The 16,592-nt window shown below is 61.3% G+C and overlaps 8 protein-coding genes across 8 annotated transcripts; 6 read left to right on the top strand and 2 right to left on the bottom strand.

Moving 5' to 3' along the window:
- Positions 1-5: 5 nt before the first annotated feature.
- Positions 6-1,637, bottom strand: RHTO_06728 (60S ribosome subunit biogenesis protein NIP7; the record flags this gene model as incomplete). The annotated part of the gene is made up of 5 exons (XM_016420387.1): positions 6-20; positions 101-128; positions 215-426; positions 724-912; positions 1,539-1,637. The coding sequence occupies 5 exons, from the start codon at positions 1,635-1,637 to the stop codon at positions 6-8; spliced, it is 543 nt and encodes a 180-aa protein (XP_016274788.1).
- Positions 1,638-2,329: 692 nt separating this feature from the next.
- On the top strand, positions 2,330-3,627 carry RHTO_06727 (20S proteasome subunit alpha 6; the record flags this gene model as incomplete). The annotated part of the gene is made up of 6 exons (XM_016420386.1): positions 2,330-2,392; positions 2,459-2,545; positions 2,603-2,706; positions 2,792-2,880; positions 2,940-3,010; positions 3,112-3,627. 6 exons carry the CDS (start codon positions 2,330-2,332, stop codon positions 3,625-3,627), a joined length of 930 nt encoding a protein of 309 aa, XP_016274787.1.
- A 310-nt stretch (positions 3,628-3,937) lies between these two features.
- RHTO_06726 (uncharacterized protein) lies at positions 3,938-5,029 on the top strand (the record flags this gene model as incomplete). The annotated part of the gene is made up of 5 exons (XM_016420385.1): positions 3,938-4,214; positions 4,276-4,406; positions 4,474-4,581; positions 4,640-4,750; positions 4,820-5,029. 5 exons carry the CDS (start codon positions 3,938-3,940, stop codon positions 5,027-5,029), a joined length of 837 nt encoding a protein of 278 aa, XP_016274786.1.
- Positions 5,030-5,889: 860 nt separating this feature from the next.
- On the top strand, positions 5,890-8,929 carry RHTO_06725 (flavin-binding monooxygenase; the record flags this gene model as incomplete). Its single annotated transcript, XM_016420384.1, has 19 exons — positions 5,890-5,891; positions 5,985-6,100; positions 6,165-6,285; positions 6,363-6,384; positions 6,452-6,490; positions 6,551-6,832; positions 6,896-6,973; positions 7,039-7,260; positions 7,325-7,400; positions 7,468-7,540; positions 7,630-7,776; positions 7,848-7,974; positions 8,039-8,069; positions 8,133-8,249; positions 8,311-8,364; positions 8,498-8,527; positions 8,604-8,714; positions 8,775-8,825; positions 8,886-8,929. Coding segments are annotated over 19 exons (1,743 nt in total).
- Positions 8,930-9,200: 271 nt separating this feature from the next.
- On the top strand, positions 9,201-11,635 carry RHTO_06724 (aldehyde dehydrogenase; the record flags this gene model as incomplete). Its single annotated transcript, XM_016420383.1, has 13 exons — positions 9,201-9,271; positions 9,409-9,559; positions 9,619-9,692; positions 9,749-9,948; positions 10,010-10,036; positions 10,097-10,168; positions 10,225-10,419; positions 10,502-10,579; positions 10,682-10,937; positions 11,002-11,162; positions 11,246-11,319; positions 11,373-11,533; positions 11,596-11,635. The coding sequence occupies 13 exons, from the start codon at positions 9,201-9,203 to the stop codon at positions 11,633-11,635; spliced, it is 1,560 nt and encodes a 519-aa protein (XP_016274784.1).
- A 193-nt stretch (positions 11,636-11,828) lies between these two features.
- Positions 11,829-13,259, top strand: RHTO_06723 (coiled-coil domain-containing protein 75-like protein; the record flags this gene model as incomplete). Its single annotated transcript, XM_016420382.1, has 5 exons — positions 11,829-12,085; positions 12,144-12,385; positions 12,444-13,009; positions 13,065-13,114; positions 13,175-13,259. 5 exons carry the CDS (start codon positions 11,829-11,831, stop codon positions 13,257-13,259), a joined length of 1,200 nt encoding a protein of 399 aa, XP_016274783.1.
- A 156-nt stretch (positions 13,260-13,415) lies between these two features.
- RHTO_06722 (regulator of gluconeogenesis) lies at positions 13,416-15,268 on the bottom strand (the record flags this gene model as incomplete). Its single annotated transcript, XM_016420381.1, has 4 exons — positions 13,416-13,482; positions 13,600-13,754; positions 13,809-14,885; positions 14,972-15,268. The coding sequence occupies 4 exons, from the start codon at positions 15,266-15,268 to the stop codon at positions 13,416-13,418; spliced, it is 1,596 nt and encodes a 531-aa protein (XP_016274782.1).
- Positions 15,269-15,315: 47 nt separating this feature from the next.
- On the top strand, positions 15,316-16,292 carry RHTO_06721 (nucleus protein; the record flags this gene model as incomplete). The annotated part of the gene is made up of 4 exons (XM_016420380.1): positions 15,316-15,441; positions 15,580-15,844; positions 15,959-16,026; positions 16,155-16,292. 4 exons carry the CDS (start codon positions 15,316-15,318, stop codon positions 16,290-16,292), a joined length of 597 nt encoding a protein of 198 aa, XP_016274781.1.
- Positions 16,293-16,592: the final 300 nt, after the last annotated feature.

The following is a 16,592-nucleotide window of genomic DNA, read 5'->3' as shown; positions in this document are numbered from 1 at the left end:
GATGTCTAGAAGAGGGTGTCCTGCGGGCGCATACCAAGTGCGCGTCAGCGAGATGTTGCGAGAACGCCCTCAGTGCGAGAACGAGAAGGGCTGAGCGTACCTCGTCACGCAAGTACTCTCCGACATCGCTGCGAGTCGGATGCGCAATGAACGTCAGCGCCAATGCTCAACGTGCAATGAGCTGTCACGACAACGCGAAAATTCCGGGACTCACGCCTGGTTGAAGACGACAATACTAGTCGGGTCGACCTTCCTCGTATCAACCGTGCTCCTCGCCGTCACTCCGAAACCGAGCGGGATGTCGTTCATCGAGTAGATGACGACGCCTTGGTGCTCTGTGATGTCTTCAGAGGTCTTGCCGATGTGCGCTTTGACGACGTGGTTGCCGTAGAGGAAGGGCATCTCGCCGTTCGGCTTGATCCAGACCTGCGTCCCGGGAGGGCGTTCGAGGCACCAGGGAGAGAAAGAGACGGTGGAAGTGGAGCGAGTGAGTCGACGGGGAATAAGGGAGGACGGCGGAGAGTCGGCAAGTCGGCGGGAGAATCGAAAGATATAGGCGCAGGTGCAGTCCGGAGCGGGGAGAAGGTGAAGGCGAGACGAAGCGATGGAGAAGCGATGCGGACGAAGCAGGCGGGCGGGCGAACGTACGATGAGGAGTCAAGAAAGGGGAGAAGGAAATCCTCAGTTCTCGTCGCCTCGAACCGAGTACACCACTGAACGCACCTTATGTTTCGCCCACCGCCCAAGCACATCCAGCGCCGTCACATGCAACCTAAACTTCTCCGTCTTGCTAAACTTTCCCAGACACACGCCGAGCGAGATAAGGTTTGCGCGAGGGACCGAGATCGCGTGTCGGATGAGGGATTCGCGGATGTAGTAGACGCGAGAGCGGTGAAGGCGGAAGACGTGGGGCTGTGAGGGGGAGGGAGACGGGTGTTAGTACATTTTTTGGATGAAGGGAAATGACCTGCGGGTCGAGCTGCTTTAGAAGCGAATTTGCTAAAAAGCGCCAGGAGTCGTACTCCCCCTCAAACAGAAGGTGAACCGTCCCAACGTCGGCCGAAGGCTCAGGAAGAGCACCCTGAAGCGATTCCTCTTAAGCCAGCGAGAAATGCCGCCCCGAAAGCTGTCCTCATCCCGCTCATCCCGATCTGGCGAAGGACTCTTCCACGCATACCGCTCATCTTCACCCTGCCGCACCATCTGTCATATGTCCCTGAAGCGCAAGAACGCAACCCGCCCTTCCTTGAAGAAAGTCCCGCCCTTTCCCCCGTTGACCAAGTCAAGGTCGCCGCTCCTTCTAGCCCGGTTCGAACTACGCCTGTGAGTCGCGCTGACCCGGCCCGTCATGTCCCTCCCCGCCGCCCGTCTCGAGCTGAGCACAGCCTCGACCTCGCTCAACGACCCGTCCTCCGTCCCTACCGCACCCAGGCTGCCCGCCAGCACCCAGACCAAGTCCCGCAGTCCCCTCTACCCGTATGCCACGCCCAACAACCCAACCATCAAGCCCCAAGCGCGAGAATTGAGTCGGAACGCACATCGTCCGGAGTGTCGACCAGGTGGACTAGGTTGGGCCCGAGGTAGTTGGCGAGTTTGCTGAAGAGCGCTTTGGTTTCTGATTCGGTGAGCGGGCGCATCGTGGGCTCTGTCTAGCTGTGAGGAGCGGAGAGTGGGAGAGTGAGCTTGGAGAGATGAGAGCGACGAGGGAAGGTCGCTGCCTTTCGCTCGGGACGAGGCGTGAGCTGACTAGAGCGATGTATTAGTGTGTAACGTGATTTACTAGACCGTCCAAGCCTTACTTGGTGCGAGTTGAGCGGACCAGCTCCTCCTCATCTCGCTCTCGCGCTCACGAAACCTCACCGCTCGCCTTCGCTGCAGAACAGGCCCAGGATACTTCTAGCTTGTCAACGGGACTAGCACACTCCGCCTGAACTCGCCGCATTGCTTCGTTGTCTCGCTTCACCCGCCCAACTCGTCGTCAGCGCACCACACCTCCGACTTCGCTCCCTCAACCCGCGCCTGGTAAGCTCGCGCGCTGTGCATGCAATAGCTGTGATGGAAGGCTAAAGGTGGAGGCGATGGGGCGGCGCTGGAGCGGGCGGTTCGGTTGGGAGGACTGGCGATGATGAGGCGGGGAGGTGTCGAGGAGAGCGAAGGAACGAGGGCTGTTGGAGCATTAAATAGCTCGCTCGAGGTGTTCTTTGCAGGCGTCTGGAGCGCACGCAGGCTGCCACGCGGTCCCAGAACTCGCTGCTGACCTTGTTCTCCCCTTCTCATCACGGCAGCTCCCTTTCCCTTCTCTCCATCTTTCTCCCGCCTGTCGTGAACTATGCACCGCAACACCTACGACAACGACAACTCGACCTTCTCGCCGCAAGGCCGGCTGCACCAGGTTCGTCCGCCCTCAACCTCCTCTTCCCTCCGCACGGCGAGCTGACGCGTCAACCCGGACATACAGGTCGAGTACGCCCTCGAAGCAGTCAAGCAAGGCTCAGCCTGCGTCGGCCTGCGATCAGACACCCATGTCGTCCTCCTCGGTCTCAAGGTGCGTTTCCCTCTCCTTCCAGCTCGCAATTCCCGGCTGACGGCTTGGTGGAAACAGCGTTCGACGGGCGAGTTGGCGAGTTATCAAAAGAAGCTGATTCGCATCGATGACCATATCGGTGTCGCGATTGCGGGATTGACGTCCGACGCGAGGGTCCTCTCGTGCGTCCCCCCGTTTCCCTTCTGGCGCTCTGTTCTCGCTCAGGCGAGAACACGTGCTCACTGATGTGGAATGTCCTGCGCACAGCAACTTCATGCGCACGCAAGCCATGTCCTCCCGCATGCTCTACAACCGTCCCCTGCCCATCTCGCGCATCGTCAGCTCGATCGCGGACAGTGCGTCCCCTCTCTCCGGCATTCTCCTCTCCCGGTGTTGACGAGTGGGACGAGTGTAGAGGCGCAGATCAACACGCAGCACTACGGGAAGAGGCCGTATGGTGTTGGATTGCTTGTCGCCGGTTACGATGTGAGTCTCGCTCGCCCTTCGCGACCTTCTCGTGCTGCCTTTCAGCAAGATGTGGCGTCGTGGTAGACGATCAGTACTCGCTGACGCTCGCTTTCGCGCAGGACCAAGGCCCTCACCTGTACGAGTTCACCCCGTCAGGCTCCTGCCTCTCTTACCACGCCCTCTCGATCGGCGCGCGCTCCCAATCCGCCAAGACCTACCTCGAAGCCAATTTTGAGACTTTCCCCTCCGCCTCGCTCGACGAACTCGTCATACACGGACTGAGGGCGCTTAGGGAGACGTTGCAGCAGGACAAGGAGTTGAGTGGGTTGAATACGAGTGTGGGAATCGTCGGACTCGCTCCGACAACCTCGGCTGCGTCGTCCGGCGATGACCAGCAGACGAGCGACGCACCTCCTCCTACGACCAGCGTCCTCCCCGCGTCGACCGCGACAGGCGGCAAGAAGCCCGCGCTGACGACGTTCCACATCCTCGAAGGCGACGCGCTCGAGCCGTACTTGAGCAGGCTGGAGCCGAAGGACGAAGCGGCGGCACCGGCGAGGCAGGCGACGGCTGTTGCTGGCGAAGGAGCGGCGGAGGGTGAGGCGCAGGGTGAGGCGCGGATGGAGACGGACTAGGCGCGTAGTAGCGATGATGGGACATTGTAAAGATTCGCTGCGCCGCTTGAGAACAACAGCTTGGAAGAGAGTTGGCTATCGGGGGCGGCAGCTTGCGGTTACGTGCTAATCAGGCCTAATCAGGTCTGCCATCTAATCTTCCGTCCTTCCACAACGCCCTCACCGCTCTGTGTGCACTTGGGCTGCTTTGCTCTGCTGGGACAAGTGTCTGCTGTCCGCATAACCTTGCTGGCGCGCTCGCACGAAGCTCCGGCGCCGTCGCACACTTGCCCACTGTCTGACGACGACCACCTCGTCGACCTCGCTGTCCATGGCGCCCGACGCTAACGAGGAGGTCTACGTGCCCCTGTGGAGGCTCTGGCCGCGTCAGGAATGCCTCACGGTCTCGTTCCCGGACGAGCTCGCCCTCCAGATCAAGATCCCGCTCGACTTCATCCGTCTCGGCGGCGACAACACCTTGCGCTTCGTGCAGGAGGTCGCGCAGATGCTTGTCGAAGGAGAAGGAGTTTTGCGCGATTCGGCCAATATCGACGAGGCGCTCGATCTCGAGAAGGAGCCGAAAGAGGCGCTGTACCGCTTCGTTCCAGGTGCGTTCAGGCTGCGCTCGTCCGTCCACTTTGTGCTGACTACCCCGGCCTGACCATACAGCCAACCCTGGAGTTGCCTTCAAGGAGGCGCGTGGTCCCGAAAGCGTGCACTCGCCTGGCAGCGCACCGCCAGGCTACGTCGACTTGGATGACCAGACAGAGAGTGAGCCCTCTCGCCAAACGGATGACCAGGCGAGTTGTTCGACGAAGTCCTGATCGCCAGAGGAACTGCCAACTGACCACGTCCCGCCGCTTGCAGAGCAACTTCCGCGAGAGGCTTTTGATCCGCGACGGGTTCTGCCCGTTCAGCTTCAAGCGCGGAGAAAATTGCGATGCCGCACACCTCGTTCCCGCCGCCCGCACCGATGTTTGTTGCTGTCAGGATTGCCCGCTATGGCTGTACTGACCCGAGTTTTCCTCTCCAGGTGTACGAAAAGCTGCTCGGTACCGCCGCACCGTACGAAGTCGCCTTCGGTCTGCTCCTCTCGCCCAACCTGCACAGGTCAGACCGCTACGTCTGGTCGATGCACTACCAGGTGAGTCTGCGACATCTGGCATCGGCTGCGAGGAGGGAAGGGACGTTGACCTTTAACGACTGGCTACAGAACGGCCGCTACTTCTTCCACTGCTTCGACTACATGGATGACGAGGCTGCTCAACTCCACGGCAAGTCGTACGCACGCGCGGACATGCGCGTCTCGAAGGAAGACGACGAGAGCGACTATCCGGATACCGAGCTGTGCAGGTGGCACTACCGCCTGTGCGTCCTCATGCGCGTTCGCGGGTACGCTGTCGACATGGCGATCAATCTGTGAGCGTGGCTTTCGTCTGTTGCTTGGAAGCCTGCTGTATCATACTACTCTGTGTCGTTGCCATCTTTTACGCTGCAATCCGTCGGATCCGCTACCTCATCCCTTCTCGCGTACAGACCGCTTCACGCCATCCCTTGGTGTGCCGTCGTCCTCCCCTTTAACACTGCTACGCCTCTCAAACACCCCAAGCCCTCAACTGTCCAAAACCTACCTCGTCGGCCAACCTCGTCGCCGACAACGTCAAGACGAGCTTCCTTCCGCTCATCATTACTTGAAGGGTGGGCTACCTCGCGGTTCCCATCGACTATGTTCGCGGATTGTGACAGCGCTTTGTTGCGCATGGACGGAGCGCATCTTCCGCCCAAATCCGGCTCCGCTTCTTGCGGTCGGGACAAGTGCGCGATCGGCATCCCCCCTCGTCGACGACGCACGCAGAAGAACGGCGAGGCTGTCCAGGCGGAAGGAGGAACGGCGACGAGAAGGAGGACCAACAAGAGGAAGACAACTTCGACGGTTTGACCTTCCTCTTTCGACAAGTTTGCCTCGTCGCGCTCGCCGTTCGCTCCTTCGCTGGCCTTTCGCAGGTGCTGCAGATGTACACGACATGAGCATCCGCTTGAAGGGGGACCTGCCTTTTGGCGACGTCTGTGAACGAGTCGGTTCTATCGCGGAGGCCGGGACCTCGCGCGCGTCGCCGCCGCGGGTCCCCGGAGCATCAACTTCCGCCGTCGAGGGCCATCGCACTCCACCCGACCGTCCAACTTCCGCCCTCGTTGCTCGCTCACCCCGCGTCTGCGCTCGCTCTCTTCTCTCCTCTTGTTCCCTCGCTTCATCCTCACCTTGCCTGATCCTACACGCACACCATGTACGCTTGACTCTCCCCCACCCATCTTCCTCTCCTCCGCTCCGCCTTTGCGCGGCCACTACGCATCGCTCACCCTCCTTCGCTCCCATGCAGGATCAGCATCGACCTCGACCCCCTCACCGGTCTCCCGCGCGGACTCGACTCTGCCCCGTTCGTCCTCGAGGACCACCCGGTCGGCGAGTCGGGTCGCAAGTTGAAGGTCGCCATGAGTGCGTTGGCGCGCGACTTTTCCTCCTTTAACGCATGAACTGACTCCGTGGTGCGTGTGCGCAGTCGGAGCGGGCTTCTCAGGCATCATCGCCGGTATCCGCATCGACCAACACCTCAAGGACCACGTCGAGCTCGACATCTTTGAGAAGAACCACAGCGTCGGCGGTACCTGGTTTGAGAACAAGTGCGTTCACTTCTTCGCGCGAGACTCCAGCCGTTTGCAGCGCGGAGCGCTGACATGGCTTCCTCCGCACTTTGCAGCTACCCTGGCCTTTGCTGCGACGTCCGTTCCGCTCGGCGCTTTCGTACGTTCATGAACGCGCGTGACTAACGCTCTGTTGCTCTCGCAGATCCCCGCACACTGCTACAGCTTGACCTTTGAGCCCAACGTACGCTCGCCTCTCTTCCGAGACTTCTCGCGCCTGCCGCTCACACTCTTCCCCACGCAGCACCGCTGGACCAACTTCTACGCCTCAGGCCGCGAGATCCTCGCCTACCTCCAGCGCGTCTCGGCCAAGTACAAGCTCGAGCGCTTCCTCCGCTTCGGTCACAAGCTCACCGCCGCCAAGTGGAACCACAAGACCTCTCAGTGGCACCTCTCGTTCGACATTGTCGACGAGAAGGAGAACAAGGTCGGCGAGAAGGAGGCGGTTGTCGATGCGGTCATTCAGGGAATGGGTGGTCTGTCGAGGTGGGACTGGCCCAACATTCCGGGCATCAAGGAGTTCAAGGTGCGTGCTGGTCTTCTTGCTCTGTCCATGGACTTGAAGCTAACGATGCCGACCGATGTACAGGGCCGGCTCCTTCACTCGGCGGCTTACGAGACCAAGGCCGAGGACGAGAAGGACAAGACGGTTGCTGTGATCGGCTCGGTGCGTTCGACTCGCTTGGTCGAGGCCTCGTAGCACGCATTCATGCTCCTCGTCGCGACTCGCAGGGATCCTCCGCGATCCAGATCGTCCCCGCCCTCCAGCCTCACGCCAAGCGTGTCGACAACTACGTCCGCGGTTCCGCCTGGATCGCCACGCCTTTCGCCTCGACCGAGCTCCTCAAGCGCAAGCCTGACGCGAACAACTACACCTTCACCGAGGAGGAGAAGGAGCGGTTCGAGAAGGACCCGGCTTACTACCACGAGTTCCGCAAGTCGATGGAGAAGGAGGTGCGTTGCGGTGTGCTTCTTCGCGTGCGAGTGTTTTGCTGACGATTTGTTCGTCTCGTCGCAGCTTAATGCGGTCCACGGCGTTACCCTCAAGGGCAGCGAGTTGCAGACTGGCGCCGTTGCCGCCTTCCGCGAGCTCAGTGCGTTCATGCTTCTCTCGCCTCGGTATGCTCGCATGGCAGCGCTGACGATCTGTACGCTTTGCAGTGGAGAAGAAGCTCGAGACCAAGCCCGAGATCGCCAAGGTCTTCATCCCGACTTTCGCGGTTGGCTGCCGTCGGTGCGTCTCGGAGCCTTCTCATCGGGCCTTCATCCCGAGTCTCGTCTACCTCACGTGAAGCGCTGAGCCTTGCCTTCGTCGTCGCACAGCTTGACCCCCGGACCAGGCTACCTCGAGGCGCTCACGAGCGACAACGTCGACTTTGTCTCGACCGGCATCAAGCGCATCACCGAGACTGGCATCGAGACCACCGACGGCAAGCACCGCGAGTACGACACGATCGTCTCGGCTACTGGGTGCGTTCCGCTTTCCTTCCCCTCCTGCGAAGATTTGAGGCTGACCTCGTTCTCCGCCTGTGCTCGGACAGTTTCGACACGTCGTTCCGCCCGCGCGTCCCGATTGTCGGCAAGAATGGCAGCGACGTCCGAGACCTGTGGGAGGACATTCCCTCGTCGTATCTGTCGATGTTTATCGGACCCGACCACCCCAACTACGTGAGTCTCGTCTTCGCTTCGCATTGATTGCTTCTAGCTTGCTGACTTGTGTGCTCGCCCACAGTTCATCATCAATGGCCCGAACAGCTCGCTCGGTACGTGCAGAACTGCTTGGCTTCAAGCGGCAGGTGTCATAGCTGATCCTTCCGTCCTTGCAGGGTCGGGCTCGCTCCTCGTCGTGTTTGAGAAAGAGGTTGACTACATCGTCAAGTGTCTCGGCAAGATGGTCTGTGAGAACGTTATTACAATGGCCGCGAAGCAAGAGGCTGTTAACGGTATGTTCCGCTTGGATGCTCCCTTCGCTTCACCGACGGCTAACGCTGTGAATGTCCGCAGACTGGCAGGAATACGTCCACACCTACTTCCAGAAGACCGTGTTCTCGACGAAGTGTGAGTCAATAGTCCTCTCCTCCGCTTCCTCTCCTCATTCCGCTGTACACCTTCGTTCCAACGTCAATCCGCGTTGCTCTCGCGCTCGTTGCACATTGAAGAGACTGAACTGATGCCCGTCCCGCGTTCTCAGGCCGCTCATGGTACAAGCGGGGCTTGGAGGGTGCGTTTTCCTCGCCTGCGACGCTCCCAACCTTCCGCTGACGTTATGGCGCCTGTTCGCGCGCTCCTCAAAAAAGAGGGACCCGTAACAGCATTATGGCCTGGGTCGGCGTTGCATGCCATCAAGACGATCGAAAACCCGCGGTGGGAAGACTTCGAGTACACGCGCTCGAACAAGAACCGCCTCGGTGCGTCGCATCCTCCGTTCTTCCGCTTCGCATTCCGCTGACGCCTGCGTATTTCCACAGCGTGGCTCGGCAATGGCTGGAGCAAGACGGAGCTCGAGGGCGGCGACACTGGTAAGCGGAATCCTCGTCCCCGACTTTTTCGAGCTCGGCTGACTCCCGCTCCTCCCGCAGCCTACTACCTCGACGAGATCGACTACCCTCCCGTCCCCAAGTAGACGGCGTCCTCTCCAGCGTCTCTAGAATGCCTCCGTCCTCGTGGTTCCGCTCAACTCTTGTTGTCTTTCCGATTCAACTCTGGGATTTCCTCTCTCCTCCCTCTCGGTCGTAGTTCCTCCCGTCGTTTGCAGTCTGTATCGCATCATTTCGACCTCAAATGGCCGTTCCGCTGCCTGCATGCGTCGCCCGCTATCTCGGCTCGGCCGTATCTCTCTTTCCCTCGTCCTCCTCTCTCGCTCACGCCTTCGCAGGCCTAGCTGCTACTACAGCATGTCGTACACCGTCAAGGAGAGCTATCCCATCTGGCTGGCGGGCAAGGAAGTGCAGGGACAGGCGGAGCGGTGCGTTTCCCCCCACTTGACCTTGTCGTCCTCATCCCGCGGTTTTAGCATCTGCGCTGACCTTCTAGATGTGCTCGACGCTACACACATGCTCCGATCTTTCACCTTGGCCGCCCCCGCCACTCCCGATGACCCAGCATCCCCATCGAGGACCCGGCGACAGGCGAGATCATCGCCCACTGCGACGCCGCCTCGCCCGAGCAGGTCGCAGAGGCCATCACGGAGGCGCAGAGAGTGTTCGACGCTGGCACATGGAGTCGGAAGGCGCCGGCGGACAGGGCGGCTGTCGTGGGTACCGCTTCGTCTGCTTGCGGAGCGGAGGACTTGCTCACTTTCGCGTTGCGCAGCTCTCGGAGATCTCGAGGCAGTTCCAGGCAAAGGTGAAGGACCTGGCGGTGCTGGAGAGCAAGCAGACAGGGCGGTGAGCCTGCCCGTCCTCGTCGACCTTGACCGTTAACTGAATCTTGGCGTGTTCAGACCCTATCGCGAGATGTCGACCCAGCTCGGCCGTTTGCACGAGTGGTTCGACTACGCCGCCGCACTCGCACGAACGGAAGAAGGCTCGACGCAACCTGTTCGAGGGAACCTCCTCAACTACGTTCGGCGCGAACCGCTCGGCGTCTGCGCGCTCGTCTCGTCGTTCAACCACCCGCTGCTCATCTCGATCAAGAAGCTTGGTGCGTAACGCGGTCCGCTGGCAACAAGTTGCGACTGGACGCTGACAATGGCGCTTTGCAGCGTTCGCACTTGCGGCTGGCAACTCGGGTTAGACTCGCTCTTTCCCACGACAGAGGAGACGACACTGACGCTGTTCACGATCCGCAGTCATCCTCAAGCCCTCGGAACTCGCGCCGCTCAGCACGCTTGAGCTCGCCAAAATCGCCCAGTCCGCCGGTCGTGCGCTCCTCTTCCTCCTTCGCTCTCCCCTGCTTCCGCTGACGCCTTCCGCACAGTCCCCGACGGCGTCCTCTCCGTTCTGCCCGGCTACGGCCTCACAACCGGCAAAGCGCTCGTCTCGGATCCGCGCATCAAGAAGGTCGACTTGACAGGCGGGACGACAGGCGGGCGGGCTATCGGCGAGATTGTCGGACGGAACTTGACGAGCTATACGGCTGAGCTGGGCGGGAAGGCGCCGATCGTCGTCTTCGGTGCGTCGTCGAGCGGAACTGGCTTGTTGTCGAGCGTCTCGGTCGCGGCGACTGAGCTGTTGACCATCGCGGTGCCACGCAGCCAACACGGATCTTGAGATCGCGGTGAACGGCGTCGCCTTCGCTTCGTTTATCGCCTCGGGCCAGACTTGCGTCGCAGGTCAGTTCCGCCTCTTCACGACATTGCGCTTCGCTGAATTCTCTTCCATCAAAACGCTCTCGTTGGCAGTGTAGGAGCGAGCTGACGAGTACACCTACGCAGGCACCCGCATCATCGTCCAGCAACCCATCTTTGACTCGTTCCTCTCGCTCCTCTCCGCCAAATGCGCAAGCATCACCTCCCGCATCGGCTCGCCTTTCAACAAGTCGTCGATGATGGGTCCAATCATCTCGGCGAAACAACTCGGGATCGTGGAGGAGTTGGTAGAGTCGGCGAAGGAGGAGGGCGCGAGGATCGTCTGCGGAGGAAAGAGGATGAAGGGGAAGAGCGGGCTGGATGGACATGACCTGTCCGCGGGGTGCGTCTGACGAGTCGGTCTCTCGATGTTCCGACGGAGCTGACGCCTCTTGACGCCGTCGCAGCTACTTCTACCCTGCCACGCTGATCACCGGAACTTCGACTGTCGACGCGGCCAAGCTGCGGATATGGCGCGAAGAAGCTTTCGGTCCGGTACTCGTCATTGTCCCGTTCGAAACGGAGGGAGAGGCAATCAAGCTGGCGAACGATTCAGAGTATGGGCTGGGTGCGTCGTGCTCTCGCAGGCTGTTCGGCTGTTGTCTTCATCGAGCGAGACAGAGCTGATAGCTGTTATCGATCTCACCACAGGCAGCGCCATCTGGACTCGCGACGGCGCACAGGCGATCCGCGTCTCGAACGCTCTCGAGCATGGCCTCGTCTGGGTGCGGTTCGCTCTCCGCTTTCTCTCCCTTCTCTGCTGACGTAACTCTTGCAGGTCAACACGCACCACCGCAACGACCCCTCGTCTCCCTGGGGCGGCTACAAGAACTCTGGCGTCGGCCGCGAGAACGGCCACGAGGCGTATCGTTCGTACACGCAGAGCAAGAGCGTCATCGTCAATTTTGCGACAGAAGAGGAGAATAGGACTATGGATGAGTGCGTGCGCGCTTCCCCGAGCTGGAAGAGGAGGGGACTGACGAAGGAAGTATCGCCCGCAGCTGGTTCCGCGAGGAGGATCGCGAGGTTCGGTACGGCTGAGGCGGTCTTTCGGGTTTCCGTCGCAATAGACCTCGTAAGAACGTCACTGAGACCGTCCCGGGTCCCCTCGAACCCCCTTCCTGCGAGAGTGTCCGACAGCAAACCTTCCTCACAGCCACGAGAGGCTCTTCCTCCCACTCTTCACTCCACTTCCGCTTCCTTGGCTCCGCTCGCCCCGCCAGCGCTCCTCACCATGTCCTTGTCCGACTCTGACGTCGACTTCGACGACCCGCGCTTCCTCGTCGACACGCCCTCGACTTCATCAGCCCCGCTCTCGTACCAAGACCGTCGGAAGCGCAAGCTCATCGAGTCGGAGGAGAAGGGGCGCGCGAAGAGTCGCAAGCAGCTGGAGGAGGAGAAGCGCGAGGTTGGGCTCAGGACGGACTTGATCCAGCGCGCGAAGGAGGACGAGGAGCGAGGAGGGGAGAGCAAGGCGTTCAGGATGATGAGGTCCGTCTGCCTGCGTTGGCTCTCGTGGGACCTCACTGACTCTCTTGTGTGCTCACAGCAAGATGGGCTTCAAGCCGGGCGAGGCGCTGGGCAGGAAGAGCGACTCTGGCACCTCGACTCCCGACGAAGTTGCGTCAGGAGGAGGAGGCATCGGCTCGACGGGCTCGCGGGGAGGGCTGGGCTTCACAAAGGCTGCTTTCACGCCTGTCGGAGCTGAGACGGGCTCGAGCGCGGAAGGGAGTCCCGCTCCGTCGACCTCGACCGCACGAACGGAACCGATCAAGTTTGAGATGCGGACAGGTGCGCTGCTCCTCTCTCTTGCACGACGAGTCCCTCACACTAATGCTCTCAATGACAGGCCGCACCGGACTCGGCGTCCCCCAGCCAAAGCGCTTCCTCCCCTACCTCTCCGCGCCCTCCTCCTCCTCCGCCGCTGCAACCTACGCACGAGACGCGCACTACGCTTCCCTCCCGCTCCCAGACCTAGAAGGCTACCTCTCTCGCCTCCGCTCAACAATGGACGACCGCCGCGCATTCGGGCTCTTGCGTTCTGCGCGGAGGACATGCGAGGAATTGGATCGGAGAGCCGGGATCGAGGATAGTCCGATGTGGAGGGACCCGGAGGAGGTGGAGCGCGACGAGGAGAGGAAGAACAGGAGGAGGCTGTTTGAGAGGGTCGACAAGGAGGTTGAAAGCGACGAGGAGGATGTGAAGAAGGCGGAGAGCTTGTTTGGCGCCAAGGTGGAGGACGAGGTGCCGAGGGGCAAGAAGGGAAGGGGAGACTTGGCGTACGAGACGGGCGTCAGCGCGACGGTTGTCGAGACGGAGGACGAGGAGGCGGAGAGTGCGGCGAGGCAGCAGGTTCCCGCAGGCGAGCGGACGGTGCAGGATGTCGAGGAAGAGGCCGAGTGGTTCTCCTACGATGTGCGTGCGCTCTCAGTCTATCCTTCTCTGTGTTCGCTGACGCGGGGACGCGCAGGTCCGCACCCGCCTCGCCCTCACGCTCACCTACCTCCGCAACAAGTACAAGTCCGTCATCCCCGTTCTTTCACTTACGCACCTCGTACTGACCCTACCGTTTGTGCGCAGCTACTGCCTCTGGTGCGGCTGCCAGTACGACGACCGAGCCGACCTCGAGGCAAACTGTCCGGGCGAAGCGGAGGAGGACCACTAGGCCCCTGCCTCATCGTGTCTCTGAACGGGTAGTCCTGTTGTTGTTGTGCGATAGAGACGTGGACAATGCAAAAGTGCGGAGAAGTACGACACGGGCAGGAAAGCCAAATGCAAGAGAATCGGTACAAGGGATCGAGTGGGCGGGCGAGAGGCTGCATCAGAAGTAGACGCGCACGCACGAGTTGAAGTGTGAGACCACCGGGCAGTAGGGGCATTTGAGGGTTCTGCAAGTGAGCGAGCGAACGGGCAAAGTTGTCAGTTCATGGTCTCGAAGCTAACCATGACCAGCTCCGCGCCGTTCCCGGCGAACACTGCCCAAGCGACCAGGAAGTTGGACTCACGGCGTCCCCCTCGCGAGCCTGACCAGGCTCTCCCTCGCAATGACGTGTCCGCACGGAAGGAGCATCGGCGGGTTCTGCGGCGTCGACTGTTCTTTCGAGACGGGGCACGAGAAGATCGAGTGGAAGCGGTAGGAGAGGGGGAGGGGGATCTCGACCTGCGCCAGGGGCGAGCGTCAGCGAGGAGAGGGAAAATGAGGGACAGGACGCACGGGAAGTTCGCCCACCGCGCTCCACTCGGTCTTCTTCTCCTTCATCACCGCTCGCACTTTCATAATCTTCGCCAACGCTCCTGACCCACCCACGTCCGTAACGACCTTGAGCGGACCGTCGCGAGGGAGTTTGTGTGGCAGGCGGGCGAGGAAGAGGGATGTAAAGAGCGCGAGCAAGGATTCAGTTGGACTTGGAACGGCGGGAGGAGGGAGGAGGTAAGGAGCGTAGATGGGTGCGTAGGGCGTCGAGGCGAGACGAGAGAGCGGCAGGTACATCGTGCTGGTGAAGAGGGCGCAGATTTCGGTTGCGCGCGAGGGGTGAGAGGAGGAGGCGATAAAGCGCCGGAAGTGAAGGCCGCCGTTGGAGAGTGCGTGTTGAACGTGCGTAGGGGGCGCGGGACCGGGAAGGGCAGAGGGAGGTTGCCGGACGAGCGAGAGGGACGATGTGGTCGAGAGGACGGACGACTTGCGGCGACCGAAGCCAGCAGGTGGAGGCGCCTCGTCCGTGTCCATCGCCGCGTCACCGGCGTGTTCTGGCTCGCCCACCATCGCAGCCTCGCGCTTCGTCGCAGCCTCCGCCTCCCCCGCCAACACGATACGCACAAACTCCTCCTTCCGCAAGCGGTACTCCAGTTCCTCCAGCCCGTCCGCTTCGCCAGGTACTCCTCCACCCTCGCGTGCCTCCTCCTCCGCCTGAGCCTTCGCAACCCACTCCAACGCCCGTTGCACTTTCCCCCTCCTCACATCCTCCACGACCTCTCTCAGCTCCTTCAAATTCTGCACGACCTCGTCGCTCAACTCAGGCGGTCTTGCTGTCCCCGACTCACGGAGGAACGTATCGAGCGTCTCGAACGAGCCGGAGCGAGCGAGGTGTGTTGCGATTGTGGAGTTTAGGGCGGAGTGCGCTGAGGGAGAGGCGAAGGGCGTCGGGTCGGATGGGGTGGAGGAGACGGGTGTCGGTGTGGTGGAGGAGGCAGCGAAGTGAGGGAAGGAGGAGAAAGGAGAGAAAGTCGAGGGAGAGGGAGTTGCGGGAACGGGTGCGGGCGGGAACAGTGGAGCGGGCGGGCCGCTGAATTTCTGCGGGCGTGGAGTGGATGTCAGATGATCACGCTGTGACCGTGCAACAGCCCGCAGATGCCCAGCGGCACGCCTCGCGGACGCACCTTGTCGACAGTCTTTCCGAGCCTGCTCACGGCGCTGCTCCACTCCTTGTGGGCCTTGTCCGCGTCCCTGTACGCCGTGTTCTTGACATACGAGCTCAACTGCAACAGCTCATCCGCCACGGTGCTCTCTGCGAGCGAGTGTGCGTCGTCGGGTGACGAGTGGGGGTCGAGGCGGTCTCTGGCGCGCGAGAGGCGCGCGATGAGCTCGTCGAGGGTTGCGAGGTCGTGCGAGAGTGCGAGTGACTGCTTCGAGGCTAGCTGGGCGAGCTCGTGCGGCAGAGGGTCGAGGTGAGCCATTGCGACGAGGGAGAGGAGCAACTCGACCACGAACCACGCACTCAACCATGCGAGTCGGGCTCGTTCTTGCTGGAGTAGACTCACAACTGACTCTGGATCACCCACTATGCAGGTCGTACCCGCTCACGGCGTCGACGTCGCAGCAGTCGTCCTCATCTTCCCTAGCCGGTCAAGTCAGTCTTGCGCCCGCTCGCTCGCTCAGGGCGCCGTGCGAGTGGCTTCAGTGTGACTGTGGAGCACTCTTGCATCGCTGGAACCGTCCAAGTTTGCGAGTGCGCTCTAGACACTGACTCGTCCTCCTCGTCTCACAGTACACGGCCACCCAATTCTCCTTCGCCTCGACTCCAAAACCCTTCAAGAACCCCCACTACACGCGTCACAGTGCGCCCGGCGGACCCGGTAAGCGAAACAAGACGCTCAAGCAGATTTTGACGCTCGAGAGGGAGAGGGTGGATGAGGAGGTGCGCAAGCGGAGGGAGCAGAGGGAGGAGCGCAGACGGCTACGGCAGGAGAGGGGAGAGACGGCGGCAGAGACGGATGCGGAAGACGAGGAGCGAGAGGACGAGGTGGTCAGCTGTGCGTTCGCGCGACTGCTTTTCCTTCGTCTCGTTCTTTCGCTTGCGCCTAGGCTGCGAGCGCATGGGCTTGACGGCAGCTGAAGTTGATCGCGCTGACGGGTCGTCCATGCAGTCGTCTCAATCGAAGCGACTCCGTCGCTGATGCCGCAGAAGCGGTACTGCGACATCACTGGTCTCGAGGTGCGTTTCCTCCGGCTCGATTTCTGCGAAGGGAGACGTCGTGAACTCTCCCTGACACCCCTCGCTCGACCGATTCGTTTGGAGGAACGCTGACCCACTTCTCCGTACCCCCGTCCTCGCTCCCACAGGCGAAATACGTCGACCCACGCACCCTCCTGCGCTACCACTCCCCCTCGATCTTCGAACTCATCCGCTCGCCCTCGTTCCAGCCGGCAGTCGTACAAGCCTACCTCGCACTGCGCGGGATGGGCGTCGTCTTGCGGTGAGTTTGCGGCCGCAGCTTGCGGGATCAAGGCAGCGCGTGGACTTGTACGATGGCGTGGTTTGTTGCTACGAATAGAATGCGTCCCACTTTACTTCCGTGAGTCAACTTTGAGTCGGCCGAGAGCAAGTCGAACGAGTCGTTGCTGGTTGTCCTCCTCCTCGTCGCTTCACCTCGTCCTTTGCTCTCTCTCCCGCTCCAGAGCTTCAGTCTGTGCATGCTACGCACGACTGGACCCGCCGCACGCTCGCTCGCAGTCCTCGCACGCCGTCCGCTCCTCCCCACTTTCTCATCTTCGGCTATC

Source organism: Rhodotorula toruloides, assembly GCF_000320785.1.
Source record: "Rhodotorula toruloides NP11 unplaced genomic scaffold Scaffold5, whole genome shotgun sequence".
Lineage (NCBI taxonomy): Eukaryota > Fungi > Basidiomycota > Microbotryomycetes > Sporidiobolales > Sporidiobolaceae > Rhodotorula > Rhodotorula toruloides.
The sequence above is the reverse complement of the archived record's forward strand: the minus strand, read 5'-3'. Positions and strand labels throughout refer to the sequence as shown.